Source organism: Cydia strobilella, chromosome 4, assembly GCF_947568885.1.
Source record: "Cydia strobilella chromosome 4, ilCydStro3.1, whole genome shotgun sequence".
NCBI classification, from domain to species: domain Eukaryota; kingdom Metazoa; phylum Arthropoda; class Insecta; order Lepidoptera; family Tortricidae; genus Cydia; species Cydia strobilella.
In genome coordinates, this window is record NC_086044.1 from 18,154,425 (window position 1) to 18,173,454 (window position 19,030).

Consider the following 19,030-nt stretch of genomic DNA (forward strand, 5'->3'; position numbering starts at 1 on the left):
CGTGTAACATCTGCTTTCATAGGATTTTTGAACGAGACTTTTAACGAGAAGCGAAACTTTCATTTTACTTTCACTTGTCACTTTTGCGTACATATTTTTAGATTCAACTTAAACTAAAATCATTAGAAGACGCATTAGCTGAACAAAGTCGCCAACAAAAGAAACTCGATGACGAAGTGATGGACTGCAGTAACAAGTTGTATCGGGCCAAAATGCTTATATCAGGTTTAGGAGGAGAAAAAACGAGATGGACACAAATCGCCAAAGATCTACGAGCAACTTATAATTCGTTAACTGGTAAGGGTATTCGGTTACGTGCACACATAATATTGTACAAGCAGAGGTAGGTACAAATGTTGAAAACAGTGACTGGAATTATTTTTTGCAGGTGACATTCTTATTGCCGCGGGTATAATCGCTTATCTAGGTCCATTCACAGCTAGTTTTCGGATTGAACAGGTAAGTTAAAAGAGTATTGGCTTGACCTTTGTTGGATTTGGAGTGATATATACAATTATTCCTTTTAATACTAAATATACTAATTTGTCCTAAGTAAGTTAAAATGTCCAATATGCAGATAAAAAAATGGGCGCACGTATGTCACGACTGCGGAATTGTATGCACTCTGAACTACAGTCTCATCAAATCACTGGGCGAGCCCGTCACCATCCAGCAGTGGAACATCGACGGTTTGCCGGCTGATAACTTCAGTGTTGAGAGCGCCATTATTATCATGTAAGGATATCTCCTCTTCTTGCTATCTTAGGCCTCAGTCGGTCCGCTACAAACTGTATCCCTAGTTCATAGCAGCATTAATTATTAAATTTGGTGCCAAAAATAACTCGCCTCAGGTGTGTCTGGCGTGCGAATTTCTTAATTGGCTTACTTTTTTTACGGAGTAGGTAAGCTCTCTATTTCATTTAAATTTCGCTAGTTTTACGATTCTTTCGTGTTAAAGATCGGAGTATTTTATTTTGAGATGTACATTTATTTCTTGTGAAATTACAGGACAGCCCGTCGATGGCCACTTATGATCGACCCGCAGGGCCAGGCAAATCGCTGGATTAAGAACATGGAGAAGCCCAACAACTTGAGTGTAGTAAGAATGACTCAAGCGGACCTTGGCAGAGTGTTGGAAAATGCGGTGCAATTTGGACAGCCGGTAAATTCGTTAACCAAACTACTATTAAATGAACTCCTTTACTATAGTCGTCCCATTGCTAGCCGGTATCTCGTAATCGCGTATTAATAAAAGCAAAAATCGTTACAAACATTGGGTGCGTAAACGCATCTCATTCTCTAAATGGCTGCGGTTTTATAATATGCGGTGATTTGTTGTATCTCACTGATTAATATGCAGGTTTGGAGAGAATATCGCTAGTTGGTCCTCTATTTAAATACTCTGGTAGGGTAGAAAAAGCAAACAAAATGATTGGGCTAAATATCCCAACAGTACAAAATTTTGTAAGAAAAGTTATTACAAACTTTTCTAAATGGATTATTGCGACAATAATATTTTCCGCAGGTATTGTTAGAAAACGTTTTAGAGGAATTGGATCCTATGCTGGAACCTCTTCTTCAACAGCAGACATTTCGCCAAGGAGGAGCTCTATGCATAAAAATAGGGGACACCATTGTCGAATACAGCAAGGACTTCAAGTGAGGATTTTAAATCTGACTAAAATTTAGTGTCGTTTATTTCGCAACAAACACTCTGATAATTTTTTTGTAGGCTCTACATTAGTACAAAGTTAGCAAATCCTCACTATTTACCCGAAGTGGGCGTGCGTGTGACCTTGGTCAACTTCATGTTGGCTAAAGATGGTCTAGAAGCTCAACTGCTAGCTCGTGTAGTAGCGAGAGAAAGGCCAGATCTTCAGCAAGCCAAGTCAGATCTGACCACGCAAGGTGCAGAACACAGGAGGCTTTTGCAAGACATTGAAAAGAAAATATTAAACGTTTTGGCGACATCAGAACACCTACTGGAAGATGAAGAAGCTGTCCAGGTAAGTTGAAGACGAATTTAAGTACCTATATGTTGCATCAATACACCCATTACATGTTCGTTACACATTGTCATGTTTTTATTCACTGGTATATTATAATAGTTATTTGTTATACAAGGGTGCAAAGTTGTATTTTACCCGCGAGTGTTTCAACACACGAGAAGTAAAATACATTTGCACCCGTGTGTAACACAAAACTTTTCCCCTCACTACAGCGAGGAAAGTGCAACATCCACAGGCGTTAGATCATCTTCATCACTGGAATCACAAATTTTTTTACGATATTATAACAGAAAACACTAGAAATTGTGATTTTTACGTGAGTCGGTGAGAAGAACAGTAAAAATTTTGTTGACAATATTGACATTTCTGTTCTGACGTATGAAATGTCAACGATGCGTTTTGAAATTGCATCGACTCAACTTGTGCGTTCAGAATTATATTTAACATCATTACAAAAAATCTAACGTTTCTTATGGAATTTTAAGGTTTATGACTTAAATTTATTAAATAAAGCTAAATTTGGTATTTTTTATTAGATTCTCAAACCATTTATTTAATGATAATTAATATCGAACGAACCATTATCATGAGCGTTTTACGTTTTGTTATCTGTCAAGCTACTTAAACACGCTCCATCCAAGGTCAAATTACTTTCCCCACTAGTGGATAAAATGCGTTTTTCCCCGCTTGTTTTAAAGGATAATAGACGGCTTTCCGAGCTAGTGAGGGGAAAATATTATAATATTATTTATAATTATTAGCGTAGCCTACATATTTTACATATTTTGGCTAAAAAATTGTTCATTGTTTAAGATGTGTAAATCTTATAAAAATCGTGCCTCCGTAAAACTTCTAGACACGGAGCCGTATAGTGCCAACTACAATTGCTGACAATTCGAACTACGAACTACTCGTAGATTACCTACTCTTAGATTTTACGTGTTTAAAGCAATCAATAAATCTTTGATATTGCCAAAATGTAATCAGTTCAGTCTGTAAATGATGAGTCTGTGTATCCAATGATGAAACTCACAATGAGAGATAACAAACTCAAGCCACAACGAGCTTGGTTGATGTATATTGATTTAATTTCCGTTTTTAGATTTTGAACTCTGCGAAAGATACGGCAAATGAAATAAAAGAGAAACAAGTGGTGGCTGTAGAGACTGAGAAAGCTATTGACATAGCGCGGGACGACTACGTGCCAATCGCAAAGCACTCGACAAACTTGTTTTTCCTCATTGGTAAATTTAATTTTGTCTTCGTCCTCTTACCATTACTCATATTGTATAGATTATCTAATAATAATAATAAAAGTTCTTTATTTAGATAACGAAGATCCACATTTTGTTAGTTACATATTTTATGTTTTACTTATAACTAAGGTTAGTACGTTTATAATAAAATGAAATTAAAATTAATTAAAATTAAATTGAAAATTAAATTAGATTACATTATATTGTCCATTCATGGATCACCGCTGAACACCTCCACTTGAGACTGTGCAGCACCGATTCATGTACGGACAGTCCAGTCTGTTCGAGATCATTTTCAGGATACTGTTGGTGCTGGCTCTCATCCTGCGCACCAGGGAGGCACATCTTTTTCGCATTGTTGCGTAAAAACAATCTACGTGTGCTTCTGCAAACATCCCTGATGCACTACAGTGTCGAGGCAGCCCCAACAGTACCCTAAATGCGTTGTTGTATTGTACTCGGAGGGCATTGTAGCCAGTGCTGGTGAATCTAGCCCACAGGCTGCACGTGTAAAAGTAAAAACTCGTACAGTACGCTCTAAAAAGTGTAAGTTTTACGTCACGTGAACATCGTGCAAACCTGCGGGCAATCATGTTTGCTCTTCGTGACAATGCCCTCCTTTCCCTTTCAACGTCCTCATTATCCTTGAGGTCGGCCGTTACCAGATGCCCTAGATATTTCAACTAATTATAGATTTTTTTGAACCTATAATTTGAACTGTTAGGCTTGATTTGTCCAAAAATATTTGTAGCGAATTTGGACAGAAAATATAACCATTTTGTACAAAACAATAAAACTATTTTACTGACAATATTCGATACAAGCTACCTGATTTTGCAAATACAAGGAAGAACACATTTTGTAAATGAAATACTATTGTTGAGCTACGTTGTATTTGTACTTGGGTTATTTACAGCATCATTAGCAAACATCGACCCCATGTATCAGTACTCGTTGGGATGGTTCGAAGGCCTGTTCACCGGCACCATCGACAACACTGAAAAAGTTGATGAGATTGAAGAGCGGCTGGCGATACTACGCGCTTACTTTACATATTCGCTCTACGCTAATATTTGCAGGAGTTTATTCGAAAAGGTTGTTCTAGCTCTTAATATAAATCAACATATATTCAAATATAGCCTCGAGGGGTCGTAGAATTTTTAGTAACTACATATTTCACAATCAATTTTTGACTTCTATTTGGTAACTACTTAAATGTTCCACAAACAAAACAACTATTTCTGGGTATCAGGAGGTTAAGGTTACTACACCCAACTACACCCCAATGATCGACTTTTGTATGCACAGTAATTGACCCCTGTTTACATAGGAAAGTGACAATTGCCTTAAAATATTATGTTTGAAGTGAACAATTATTGGAGGGGGCTCCAATAGTATATTTTACCCGACCTACTTCTCATTATTTTTTCGTTAATATAGTTATAAAGTTACTTGGGACAGGTACAACATACTCAGGGTCAGCTATAGTTCGTGTCGGATTACTATCAAATTTACCTTATCGCTAAAGGACAGTATAGCTGAAATGTCTGGATTGTGTTATGTCTTTGTGACTTCATAGACATGAATGCTAAATGCCTCTTTAGCAAAACGTCTGGATCTTAGAATGTTACAATTTAAAATGATCTAGCAGCAAAACTTCTTTATCTTCAATTGTCCTTATTACTTAATAGACATAAACGCTAAATGGTCCGGTAGCAAAACGTTTGCATCTTAGACCGTCTTAATTACTAAACAAACCTGAACGCTAAACAGTTAAGAGGCAAAAAGTCTGTATTGTGTAATGTCTTTTTTACTAAATGAAATAAACGCCAAACGACCCGTTAGCAAAACGTCTGGATTTTAAAATGTTAAATGTTGATATGACACTTGATAATTAAAACCTTCCCGCACAATCGATTATTTACATCTTGGCCACTTGAAGTAAGTCTCTGTGGCCTGTTACATATTTGTATTGTAAACACATTGACACATTACATTTCCAGACCTTTTGCTACTAACTCGTTTTTTGTTCACGTCAATCAAATAATTTTACTTTCGACGAATAAGATATTCTAATTATACAGACTAATTACATTTCATGACGTTTTGCTACTAACTCGTTCTGTGTTGATGTGAATCAACTAATTTCACTTTCAGCTTATTAGGTATTCTAATCATACGGACTATTTATATTTCCAGACGTTTGGCTACTTATTCATTCTAATTCTTAGCCATCCAGCTAAATTGACTCTTTGCTGACTGAGTATTCTACTTTCATGTCGTCCAGCTAAATTGACTCTATGCTGACTGTATTTTACTTTTATGTCATCTAGCTGAAATGGTTGTTTAGCGATAAGGTAAAATTGATAGTAACCCTTCGTGTCATTTGATATTTTAGGATAAGATGGTGTTCTCCCTACTGCTAACGATAACTATAATGGTGGCAGAGGGCAACGTTGAACAGAATCACGTGTTGTTCCTGATGGGAGGGGGCCAGCCGAAGCAGCTGCCTCCCAACCCTGTCCAGTTTCTCAGTCCAGCCGCTTGGGCTGACTTTAACGGGTATTTATGTATAGTATGATAGCGATTTTTTTCGATTATTTTCAGGCTTAATCGAGCATTTATTATTCAACCATTTTTTTAAAGATTGAACGAGATTGACGTGTTTCATGGGATAATAGATCATTTCATGGCCCATATCAGTGATTGGGAAGCATACTGTGACACGCCAGACCCTCACAACCAGCCCCTTCCTCAACCTTGGGAAAAAAAATTAAAGCCATTTGAGGTATACCTTCATCATTCGTTTTTTATAATTATAACATTTATGCTTAGTTAGCCGGACCCTTTTGTACCTAATTCGGAATTTTAACTAAGTAAGGTAGGTGTATAAATATTAATAATAAAATTTTCTTTTTTTTTAATTTTATAAAAAAAATATATATAAATATTATAATGCAACAAGAATCCGCCGAATTAGGAATTAATGGTTATTTTTTATATTATGTTGAGTTTTGTTCTCCGTCGACTACTTATTTGCTTTTTTTTAAATTGATGTTACGAGTTCATTAGTAAATATTTATTGCATTGATTTTATCTTCTCTTTATTTTCAGAAATTGATGGTTTTACGTTGCGTGCGTTTGGATATGATGGTGCATGCGGTTCAAAAATTTGTAGAAGGTAATACAATAAAAACCGGTGCGAGTCGGACTCGCCCACCGAGGATTCCGTACTTTCTGGTATTTGTTGTTATAGCGGCAACAGAAATACATCATCTGTGAAAATTTCATCTGTCTAGCTATCACGGTTCATGCGATACAGCCTGGTTACAGACAGACATGTAGACGGACAGAGGAGTCTTAGTAATAGGGTCCCGTTTTTACCCTTTGGGTACGTAACCCTAAAAAAACGATGGTGACAGTGACAACCGAGCAAGCAAGAACCGATTGATTCCATTTAAGCTTTATTTGTTAATGTTTAAAGTTGGGTGTTAATATTTCAGGTGAGATGGGTCGTCAGTTCGTTGAGCCGCCACTTTTCGATTTGGGATCTTCTTACTCGGAGTCCCACTGTTGCATACCTCTTTTGTTTGTTCTTACTCCAGGGTCAGACCCTATGGGAACGCTTCTTAAATTTGCTGATGACCAGGTAAAAAGAAGTTTATATATACAAATTAAATGACTGATATAAATGAAATAAATTAACAATTGTTATTTTTGTAAAGGGCTTTGGATCGTCGCGCCTTTTCTCCTTATCACTTGGTCAAGGACAAGGTCCTATCGCTGTGAAGCTTATCGATGAAGGAGTAAGAATGGGTACTTGGGTAGTGTTACAAAACTGTCACCTCGCCAAGAGTTGGATGCCGATGCTGGAAAAGGTAGGTATAATGTGTTTTATAATATGGCGTGTGTTGAAATTTGGCGATTACCTCTTTAACATCGCTATTTTTTTTTTCAGATATGCGAAGGTTTAACGCCAGACAATGTAAATCCCGACTTTAGACTTTGGCTTACTTCGTACCCTGCCGACCACTTCCCTGTATACGTATTGCAAAACGGAGTAAAGATGACTAACGAGCCCCCGCAAGGTAATACGTTATCGCTTGCATTACCTTTTTTAGTTTATCATCATAATTCAAAGATTAGAAAGTAATTTATTAAATACGTCGATGTTGTCCGTTCTGACTTCTCCGAAAGAAATATGATTTTTCATTTTCCCTATTCTAATTACGTAGGAATCGTAGGATCGATAATTTAGACAGACATATATAGTAATAGGTACAGGTACTGATAGATAATTCGTGATTTAAGTGATCACTTTATATGTCTCTTTATCTCCTTTTCTCTCTAAAATGTCACCATTAAAATATATTGCAAAGAACGGCGATTGAAACGCACAAGTCCCTGACATAAAAAGTCATGTTTATTTTTTAGATCTCTAAATAATTACACGCTGTTTGTTTCAGGCTTAAGAGCGAATATCGCTCGTTCATACCAGAGCGACCCGATCAACGACCCAGAGTGGTTCGAAAGCAACAAGCAGCCAGAAAACTTCAAGAAGCTGCTATTCGCGTTGTGCTTCTTCCACGCGGTGGTGCAGGAGCGCCGGCAGTTCGGTCCGCTGGGCTGGAACATCCGCTACGAATTCAACGAGACCGACCTGCGCATCAGTATCACACAGCTTAACATGTTTCTCAATGAATATGACGTTAGTGGCCTACAGTATATTAATACAAAAGGCATAAGGTCCATCGATGGGTTTTTTGTACTATATGTTTACGAAATTATTTAAATTAAAATGTTATTAATCTTCTAAAGGTCCAAATTATAACTTTGCGGAGTTTACTATTTAACACGTTCGCTGAGAATACGAATTACTATTACGAAATACGACGTATTATTTATCGAAAGTTAAAGAATATATTAAATATATTACTCACGTATTTTAAAGTCGCACACAACAACAACAACATGTCGAGCGTTTTCGACATAAAATACGTGAGTGACCCGTTATTAATATATTTAATATGTCTGTGTCTCGCGGAAGTTTTGTTATTAAAATTGTTATTAAAGTTAAAGAATGTATGGAAATGTAGAAGTCACGTGACTTTTCATTGCATCTGTCATCCCTATATTTTTTTTATTTTCGTTTGGCGTTTATCGATGCCGATACCGATGTACAGTTAACAGTGAGGGCGATGGTACCAATGATTGTCAACTTGGCTAGGCTCCCTTATAGTTTTCTGAAAACCCTACATGTCTAAAGTCAATATGCATTGAAATAAAGCTGATAATATATATTGTGTCAGGACGTACAATTCGTGGCGCTGCGATATTTGACGGGTGAATGTAACTATGGCGGGCGCGTCACCGACGACTGGGACCGCCGGTGTCTGAATACTATACTATACAAGTTCTACAACCTCAGGACTATTCGCGAAGACAAATATAAACTTGAATCTACCGGTAAGTAACATAATATGTCTGCGAGCGATACATAAAAAAAATACTGATAAAGAAAAAATGGAACACTGGTCCAAATCGCTCTTAACAAACTGAGCTGAACTTTTAAAGGGTGAGCTGAGCTGATAAATAATTCGTAATCGGTGGCCCGTAGCAAAAAATGTTCCTTTACATAATAAAGTGTACATAATCTTTTTTGTGGACAATTTTATGTAGATTATGTATGTAAAAGAACAAAGGTCCCTTTTTATAGTTTTTCGTAAATAACTTGTCCACAAAAAATATTATGTACACTTCATTATGCAAAGGAACATTTTTTGCTACGGGCCAGGGGTTAAGGGAGCAAAGGCTCCCTTAACTCCTGGAGCGCTCCAGTTTCACAGTAGTATGGAACTCTATACTAATTACGGACACACGTGTGACCTTAGGGCGCTCCACGGGTTAATCCAAATGGGATGCGATCATCTAGTTTGCCTTTTTTTTTGACACGCTTTTTGGCCTTAATACTCTCTCCGGAATATATACTTCCTCCGGTTTTAGTTGATTTCTCATTAGGATCGCATAGTGAAATTTTATTCTTTCGGATGATGATGTTAAAAATATGTAATTCGTAGGCACATACTATATACCGGACCTGAAGGAGCACGCGGACTTTATCGCTTTCGCGCGGTCCCTGCCGGTGGCCACGCCGCCTGGAGTTTTCGGCTTCCACGCCAACGCTGACATCACCAAGCACTTCCGCGAGGCTAATGAATTGCTCAACACAGCCATATTGACGCAGGTACATTCCAACACAACTCATAGTTGATTTATAAATACATTTTTTTTTTTTTGTAAATTTTTAATTTGCAAACATTTTAGTTAGGATTAGTTAAATGTGTAGCAATTTTTAAATAATCTCATTATTATAATGTCAGATAAGAAGCGTATGTACCATAGCCATAATTAGAAACGCGTATTATAATTAATATTGTATTTAGTAAGTATACCTAGATTGTAGAAAACTATATTTTTCTTATTTTTCATTCATTCATTTGCCGGCTCGCAACTCAAGGATCGTTTGGTAAGTGAGTTTGCAATCTAGTTTTTTCCGATATAATGTTATTGAATTGATTATCACCTTAAAATATATATCACCTGTTAACAGATTTAGACATAAATACTGCTTGCATAATAAACTAATTATTATCCACATGCAACAAGGATCTTCACAAGAAATATTTGGTAAGCAATAAAATCTGCCATAAGAATTTAGAACACATTTTTGTATGAGAATAAAAAATGCCCCATATGAGCAAGACTTTACAGTAGTCAGTCATTCTGTATCATTAATCAATTTTTGATATGCGTTTATAGGACACGATGGCCGGTGGAGGTGGCGGTGCAACGCCGGAGGAGCAAGCCATGGAGATAGCGGAAAATGTACTGGCGCGATTACCTGCTAAGATCCTATCGGGCCAGTCGCACGAGGGCGACCTCAAGCCGGCCGAGATGTCGCCCATGTCTATCGTGGTCATCCAGGAGGCGGCGCGCTTCGAGCGCCTTGTCAGCGTCGTCCGGACTAGCTCACGAGCTGTTATTGGCGCTGTACAAGGTACCTACAACCACTACCAATGCTTGAACAACTTAGGAACTTAAATGATGGATGAATACTTACAATAATCGTTGACACAGGTGTGAGTGTGCTCACGGACGTAACGGAGGAGGTGCTGACGAGCATGGTGCGCGGGCGCATACCGGCGTTGTGGGCCGGCAAAAGCTATCCGTCGCTCAAGCCGTTCGCGGCATACGTCGATGATCTTCTGGCTCGACTAGCATTTTTACAGGTAACATTTTTTATCCGACTACGGCAACGCCAAAAGGGACGATTACGACCTTTACAAGTATATGCATTATGCAATTATGCATATTATGTGTATACGTGAGCTTTGTATACTTAAAAAGAGGCACCAGATGAGACAATGTAATTTAATTAAGATACTGAATAAATCATTTTTCATATTTTTTTTTCATATTTTATGATTTATAAGAATGAACAAAAAATCTTTCACTTAGCGGTGACAAAACGCCGCAAGGCGTTATAAATTAAATAAATCGATCGCCGATACGGATTACGGATAGGTAATTAGGTACGAGACGCGCTAGAGTCACTACGTCACTAGAGTGCTGTAGATGCGCTGCGTAATGTAGGAGATGCTGTAATTTGACCATCACGCGCGCGCCGGAGCGCTGTTTCACGTTCGGGTCATGTTTCGAGTGATAAGTGATGTGATATCTCAGTGTACTATTACGTTTTCGAAAAAGTGATGTGATATAGCATTACTTTTTGAAGCACTGTTTCGCGCATGTCTACTTTGTATGTTCCACTTAACGTTAAAAGTACTTACAGACTAGATTTTAATGATAGTCAATCAATTTGTTTTTATGACGTCGTAGGTGACTAAGTGGTAGGCTACAATTTGAACCGATTTCCAAAAAAGATTCTATTTATACAGTGAAATTTCTAATCCAAGTTGCAGTTTCTACACTATTCATTCGTTTGTGAGCTAATAATAAGCGAAAAGTGTTGTGAGTGCAATTCTTTGTTTTATTATGTAAACTTTATTCCTCACACTTGTCTTCTACCAGACATTCTGTCTCCGTTTTGATTTTGTGTTGTGAACACGTTTACCATCTGTGCAGCACTGGCACGCGAACGGGCCGCCGGTGGTGTTCTGGCTGTCGGGCTTCTACTTCCCGCAGGCATTCCTCACGGCCGCGCAGCAGAGCTACGCCCGCAAGTACAAGATACCCATCGACCAGCTCGCTTTCCACTATGAGGTACATATACAAACAACATAATTGGCACATTTTTACCCGATAACGCGACGCAAAGGACGGTAATGTATTTATTTGTTGTTGCATGTGAGACTGAACCTTGTGAAAATAGGGCATCAATGTTATTTCCCATGTCCCTTGACGTGTATATTACATTATTCTTCGTCAATTACACAGGTGCAGCGTACATTCGAGCTCGAGGAGCGGCCTGACGAAGGTGTGTACATCAAAGGGCTGTTCATGGAGGGTGCGCGCTGGAACATGGAGGACTACTACGTAGACGAATCGTTCCCGAAGGTGCTCTACGACACATTCCCACCGGTATGAATCACATTAATTATTACCTTTGGTTCAACAAAATACAGGTGTATAAAAACATATTATAATACTTAAATCAGATCGCTTATTGGTAGGGTGCCCAGAAGGCTGGCGACACTGCCCCTGTGGATGATAGCAAAGCTGATCCGCTAAGTAAAATTTTGGCCAGCCCTCTGGTCACCCGAAGCCTCTATAAGGCGATTTGCTATCTCATTATAGTCGATGCGCGCTACACCCCCACGGCCCCAGGAATTCAACTCCAAACGCCGCAAATATGTAACTACTGACACAATTTTTGACGTTGCTAAGATGAAAGCATCATTCTTTCGCTACACACCGACAGCCAACATCCTCAGTCTGACTTGACGATATTCTACTTTATTTGTGTATCAGGTATGGCTCATTCCTATGAAGAGCTCGGACATCCCTCAGGAAGATTTTTACAATTGCCCGCTGTACAAGACGGGCGACCGACGCGGCGTGCTGTCCACCACGGGCCACTCCACCAACTACATCCTGTTCATGCGGCTGCCGACGAACATGCCTCCTGACCACTGGATCTTGCGCGGTGTAGCGCTGCTCACACAACTACCGTTTTAGAGGATCGCGTTATACTTATATTAGAATTTTTTTATGGAATACGCTGAGGTTTATCAGCACATTATTTGTTCTGTCTGGTTGGTTCCGGTCTGCTATTTGCTAACTATTTTGAGATAAGAGTCTAAACAAGATAAAGGTATTAAATATATATTAAACATACTAACTACCTTTTCTTTTTCAATTCCAGCTTAATGTTTTGTAGCGTTTTCTAATTCTAATTATTTGTACTAATTAGATCTTTAATACCGCTTCTTTCTAGACAGAGAACTTGGTATATATAAAGGTGTCATGTGAAGAAAGTATTTTAATAGTTTTACTATTTTTATAGATCTTTTAATGTTAGCCATCACTTAAATTGTGAAATGAACGTCTTTTTTTTTCTTTTAAAAGTCTAGCAACTGGGCCGTAAGAGGCTGTCTCAATTATTATTCGACAATTCCTGTAAGTGTGCGTGTGTGTGAGAAAAAAAATCAAGAAAATTTGATTCTCGTTCAGAGGGCGCTACTAGCTTTGGCCTACTGTCGTATAGATGGCGTTGACGGTTTCGTTTGTTATTTAACAATTTTATCGCATATCAGTGAAAGAACATGGGTCAAAATCATAAAAATAATTAATGCAAATAAATAATCATTTATCCATATTTAAATACATTTTATCGTATTTTTAAAAATATTTATTTTTAGTTTTAAAGTGTGTCGACAGATGGCAGTGAATTTACTGGGGTTACAAAATTTACTATGACAGTACCGCTCTAGTATAAGTTACTCTATGCCATTACATACTTCATCATTATTCCTGTATCGCATTTGTTAAGTCTTTTATCATCGACATTATGTGTATTGTGTTATTATTACCTACTTCGTTAGTTGTTAATGTTGTTATCATTGTGTTGTTATTCATATAAAGATTAAATTGGTTTTAACTGTAAAGTGGTAATTTATTTTATGTTGCCATTTTTGAGATTGAATTCTTATAAATAATAATTTGAGATGAAAGGGCTCAACGTCCAGGATCGTTTTTCCATTCAGACGTATTCCCCATTTTCCTCTCCGTTAACATTATACCTACTTATAGAAAGTATTTCTACTCAATTTGATGTATATAGGTACATATTAGTTAGGATTGTTAGGAGCCCTTCAAAAAATGTATGGGATTAGTTTCGCTCCTAACTCTTACAAATAATAAAAAAACCGGCCAAGTGACTCACGCACGAAGGGTTCCGTACCATTACGCAAAAAGGCAAAAAAATCACGTTTGTCCGGGACGTTGTATGGAAGCCCCACATATATTTATTTTATTCTGTTTTTAGTATTTGTTGTTATAGCGGCAACAGAAATACATCATGTGTGAAAATTTCAACTGTCTAGCTATCACGGTTCATTAGGCCGGTCCGCACAGTTCAAAATGTATGAGAAATCTACATTAATTCTCACATTAGAGATTTTTTGAGATGTGATTACCTATGTTACAAATAATATATTTTGAAAAAAATCTCCACAAAATATGTCAATTTGTTTTTATAAATCCAAATTATTACTAAAATAGAGAAATAAACCAAAACATCAATCCCCACACTAGAGATTTTCTAATATGCTGTTCTCAGGCATATACTCATTAAGTATTTATATTTTCTTCCAGCTTGGCACAGAAACCTGCCCCCAATAACTTTCTTTATTAAAATTTTTTTTTACATAAAAATAACAACTAATGTTTACATAAAAATTACATGTTAATTAAGCTCTTTATATTTACTATATTCTACAAAAAAATCTCTAATGTAAATGAATCCGTTTAATTACTATTAACCATTTATGTTTCGAATTTTTTTTTGTTGCTTATAGAAAATGGACACTCGACTTTTGTTTCACCTTCATAAATCTCTTACTCATGTTAGTGTAATAACAAAAAAAATCTCACGTATATGTAATATTGTATGGAATACAACCATAATTATTACGACGTCCAAGCTATTTAAATTACCCACGCAGGCACTAACTGACGGGTACTGATTCACTGTAGAGAACGTTTGATCGACTTCCATATCTCCGTCTCACTTCAATGTTCGCGGTAGACGATCGGTCCGCTTGAACTGCCGAGAGTTCGCGATGCGGTCGACCGTTAATTCTCCCATGACTAACCTACCCAGTTTCATCGGTACGCGTAACGATTGTTTACGCATGTTTAATTTTGATTGCGCGCTTACTTAACACACCTCAGGCAAAGCTCCGATAAAACGCGCAATGCATACATTGCGGCATATATCTCACGTATGTCAGCTATGAGGCTATGACATAGCAATGACAGACAGTGGCAGTTAGTGCCAAATTAGAATACACACTTTTTTACCAACCATAAAGTTTAGTGCAAAGAGAATTTTAAACTCCTTAGTGAAAACCTCACGGTTTGTGCGAAATTGAGCGTTAAGCTATGCTATGCTAATAAAGATGATGGTGTGATTTACGGAAATTAATAATAGATATAATTTATTTTATTGTATAATACATTCCCGTTTCATTTACACCCAATATTATATCTTTTTCCGTAATCAAATGCGTTTATAATTACTGTAACCGTCTGTGTAGTGTACATACGCGATGGTTTGTCCTCCGGGCCCAAAATCGATGATCCCCTTTGATTATTTATTTTAAATGAACGTCAAAATCCAGACAGGAAATTTGATTTTGGCATTTACGGCTGCTGCCGTAGCAGTCGACAGCAATGTCGCGCTTCAATATTGCTGCAGTCGACTGCATTGCTGCAGAAAACGTGAAAAAGGTCATTCAATTCAATGGGTAGTAGGGTTATGAGATGAAATGACGCAATAATGAAACTTTAGTTAATTAACAATATTATATTAAATCATTATTACATACTATTTTACTCGCAAAAAGGTTTACTACCAACATACTTCTTGGTGCCCAAATGAAATAAATAGTACATTTCGATGCTAGTGCGGAAAGTATGTCATTACTTCACGAGTACCGAGATAGGTATCTTGGCAAGACTCGGGACGAGTGAAGAATGACATTTCCGCACGTGTATCGAACGACGTTTTTTAACACAGTTGCGAAAAAATAATAAAAACAACAAGTGAGGAATAAAAACAACAAGTAAGGAATAAAAACTTGGAAACTTAAAACGCCGCTTAGTAAGAAAAAACGCCTCTTTTTTGACAGGCGTTTCGGCAGCTATTCCTTTAAAGTGATATTTTCCAGAATGAACAATAAATGGGCTACATTGTCCATTTTTTTATTTAGTGCAAATCGCCACACTGTAATTGTAACAGGGAAAATTGTCACAAAAAATTACATAACATTAAATTTTTTTGTAAACAACTCATTTTTTTTTGTATGGAAAGGTCTAATAATTGTTTCAAAAATGAATTCCTCGTTCCTAAATTATACGAAAATGATATATAAGTTGCCCTAGTTGCTAAGAACAGGAAATAAGTTGATGTCTGACTGAGGGCCTACCGCGAATATTGAAGTACACACACATCTTAATTAGTGAGTATTATATTCTTTGTCTACTACTCGCTCGATAAAGATCGCGATCCCGCAATAAGCAAGCGTGTAGACTAGCCCTAGACCGTACGAGTGTTGTCATGAAATGTGTGAAGACATGAAAACTAATAAGTAATAAGAAACAAACTGACACTTTGTTTCCATGGAGACGTGATAATTTTGTTGTTCTGTCAATATTATGAGTCGGTGTTGTACATTCTTATTTCAGTTCTTCATTTATTTACTTATTTAATAATAATTAAGGTGAATAAGTGAAAAAGGTAAAACTCTATTCCTATAAAGTAATAGTTTAAAAAAAGGCTCTTTTTAAATAGGTAAAATACAACTATTTGGTGTATCGCAATAGTTTTTTGTTGTTACTCATTATTTTTTTGTTCTATGTGCCTATAATTTTAGGTATCATGCAACGTGGAAATAAACCATCCCGAAAGAAAAGCCAACCCGAATCATCTTCGAGTAGTAGTATGGCAAAAGTACGGAAGTATGATATGATGCCAGAAGACTTCAAGATACGAACGCACCCACTATATTCATTACCCGAAGAACTCCTCAAATTTCCATCTAAACCTACAAAATCAAAAAAACAACAAGAATCCAAGCCGGCGGCAAAGAAACGTCCTACAGGTAATCTACCTAAAATCCTTTTCCGAACATGTTAAGAACTTTAATAAAACTTTACATTACTTCGACTATCTCCCGTATGATATGCTGACTTACTACGGATAATTTATAATTTTTCCAACTAATTTACGCAGTGATCCAAAGTTTTAACGCTTTAAGAAAAGCGCGGGAAGAATTCAGGAGTAAACTTATGAGCTTAATTTGCCAATCTGCTCCCGGGGAGGATGGAGACGGTAGACCGCCCACCGAGGAGGAGAACAAAGCGCGATACTATTATTACATTCACTATGGCCTCGATACTATCCACGTTGCACCGTTGGACAACAGAACAATACTCCGGTATATTTATTGCGTGTTTAGTTTTCATTTAACTGGCAGTGTTCGTATGTACATACATACGTTAAGTTGGTTTCAAAATTTGTAAACCAATTTCCGACCACATGATGGTATTTACCATATTTATGTAAGACCGGTGACAGTTTATATTTTTGGGCTGATCTGATGATAAAGATAAAAAATGGGCATTGGAACTGTAATACAACAAAACGCAACCTCAAATAACAAATTCCGTTAGGGTTCTTTTGAATCGTTTCAAGGAATAGTATAGATGATTGTTTTAAGAAAAGTATAGTCGGCGATACAAAAAATGTATGAAAACACGTAAAAAAAAGATAATCTTGTGTAATACAGCTGCAATGTTTTTGCTGCAAACAAAACTGCATGGGCAGTAAAGAGAATTAGATCAAAATAATGATAATGGTGTTGATGATGATGATAAGTAGAAGGTAGTATTTGTAAAATCAGTAAGTAAACAAAATTGTTTATTATTTTACCTACTGGTTTAAGGGTGTATAATTTGCTTACACTAAAATTGAGACAATGGAAGGACACTCTGTTTGCAATTACCGCCGAAATGCGTGAGGATTTCATCATGAGCATGAAGAAAGCAATAGTGGACTTCGTTTTGAAAGATCCAAACGAGGTATGACATTTATATTAAATTAAATAGATACATACCTACTCTACAACATGAAGCTAGTTAAAGTGAACAATTGATATTAAACCGTTTTTTCGGTATAGAAGCGTTTTTGTTCTGCTTGTGATGTCAAATGCGTTCTAAATTGGTATATAAAGGGTTAACTGTCGCGAGATATAATTTTAGACACGAAAAAAGATAATTTTTCATGATCATAAAATTAATAATATCCACATTTATTAGAAATATTCTTATAAGTATCACAAGAACATTGGATGATCACTAATACAATTGTTTTATAAATTTATCATAGAAAGAAGATACGGGAACCGAAGGAGCGTTTAAAAATGAAGAGGTTTTTAAAGACGGTTCGTTAAGAAGCCGGTACGGCGTTTCCAAGGCGACTCTTCTAAAGGACCTCTACAGCGTAAACCCTTGCATTGCTCAAGTCTTGCAAATTTGGTGGAAACAATTCAAGTAACTTCGACTCATATTTCTACTTGCACTTCATTTATTAATGGTTTGATGATGATTACGAGCATGAATCTTGTTTTAGCAATCTCCGTTTGATAAGTATGAAGGACATAACACAAATACATGAAGCTTACGAATTACAAGACTTTTGTTTCGTCTGCAAGAGACATATTGAAGCAGCTTGTAATGTACTTACGCTTCAATGGATTCCGACGTTGCAAGCCGTTTTTCTTCAAGTATGACAAAGCTATAATAAAATATATGTAGGTACTCAGTATGTCTGATATATGTACACATAATAGGTATGTGTTTGATTTTTTACAGGGCATCAAAAAGAAACAGATTCCAGATACAAAGTATGCGCGTAAAATAAAGCATTACTACAATTGCCTGGCTTGCATGATGACCTATAATTTACAAACTCTGTGTTTGAAATCTATGAAAGACTTTACAGAATACATCATGGATGTGACGGTATTTGACACATATTTCCATTTCCACTTAGTTTCAATGTCTAGTAACTACATAAGTACCTATCTATTCGATATACGAGTATGTGTAGAGTTCGTCGTTAGGGTTCCGTACCTCAAAAGGAAAAACGGAACCGTTATAGGATTACTTTGTTGCCCGTCTATTTGGCCGTCCATCAGACTGTCAAGACCTTTTATTTCGGGAACGCGTGGAGGAATAGAGTTGCAATATAAACTATACATATACCTATACAGATTTACAGTCCCTTGAAGTTGTAATTTTTTTATCTAAGAACGTAAAAAAAGATACGGCCGTTTATGCCGCAAGAAACGTTTATTTCGACACTCTCAAGGGAATCAAAATTATAAGGTACATTCCGTAGACCTAGAACTATGTGGCAAGTTATATCGTCTTATATACTATAAGTACAGAGAGAAATCTGAAAACTATACATTTGTACTGAACCCTCGGTGGGAGAGTTCGACTAGCACTTGTCCGGTT

At 36.9% G+C, this 19,030-nt stretch overlaps 2 protein-coding genes across 2 annotated transcripts in view; both read left to right on the forward strand.

Moving 5' to 3' along the window:
• LOC134740768 (dynein axonemal heavy chain 7) overlaps positions 1–12,531 on the forward strand; it is a 40,704-nt gene extending 28,173 nt beyond the window's left edge. The window contains exons 52-73 of the mRNA XM_063673368.1: positions 102–297; positions 389–459; positions 578–735; positions 1,009–1,162; positions 1,526–1,659; positions 1,733–2,006; positions 3,112–3,253; positions 4,182–4,360; positions 5,664–5,827; positions 5,912–6,053; positions 6,380–6,446; positions 6,769–6,914; positions 6,991–7,143; positions 7,224–7,353; positions 7,732–7,973; positions 8,575–8,731; positions 9,343–9,509; positions 10,085–10,322; positions 10,403–10,554; positions 11,411–11,548; positions 11,723–11,866; positions 12,257–12,531. Coding sequence (XP_063529438.1) covers positions 102–297; positions 389–459; positions 578–735; positions 1,009–1,162; positions 1,526–1,659; positions 1,733–2,006; positions 3,112–3,253; positions 4,182–4,360; positions 5,664–5,827; positions 5,912–6,053; positions 6,380–6,446; positions 6,769–6,914; positions 6,991–7,143; positions 7,224–7,353; positions 7,732–7,973; positions 8,575–8,731; positions 9,343–9,509; positions 10,085–10,322; positions 10,403–10,554; positions 11,411–11,548; positions 11,723–11,866; positions 12,257–12,463 — 3,555 coding nt within the window. The 3' untranslated portion in view covers positions 12,464–12,531. The remainder of the gene's footprint in view (positions 1–101; positions 298–388; positions 460–577; positions 736–1,008; positions 1,163–1,525; positions 1,660–1,732; positions 2,007–3,111; positions 3,254–4,181; positions 4,361–5,663; positions 5,828–5,911; positions 6,054–6,379; positions 6,447–6,768; positions 6,915–6,990; positions 7,144–7,223; positions 7,354–7,731; positions 7,974–8,574; positions 8,732–9,342; positions 9,510–10,084; positions 10,323–10,402; positions 10,555–11,410; positions 11,549–11,722; positions 11,867–12,256) is intronic.
• A 3,683-nt stretch (positions 12,532–16,214) lies between these two features.
• LOC134740769 (dynein axonemal heavy chain 7-like) overlaps positions 16,215–19,030 on the forward strand; it is a 34,368-nt gene continuing 31,552 nt past the window's right edge. The window contains exons 1-7 of the mRNA XM_063673369.1: positions 16,215–16,301; positions 16,384–16,611; positions 16,743–16,947; positions 17,455–17,590; positions 17,898–18,061; positions 18,141–18,294; positions 18,383–18,532. Of these exons, the coding sequence (XP_063529439.1) occupies positions 16,389–16,611; positions 16,743–16,947; positions 17,455–17,590; positions 17,898–18,061; positions 18,141–18,294; positions 18,383–18,532 (1,032 nt within the window). The 5' untranslated portion in view covers positions 16,215–16,301; positions 16,384–16,388. The remainder of the gene's footprint in view (positions 16,302–16,383; positions 16,612–16,742; positions 16,948–17,454; positions 17,591–17,897; positions 18,062–18,140; positions 18,295–18,382; positions 18,533–19,030) is intronic.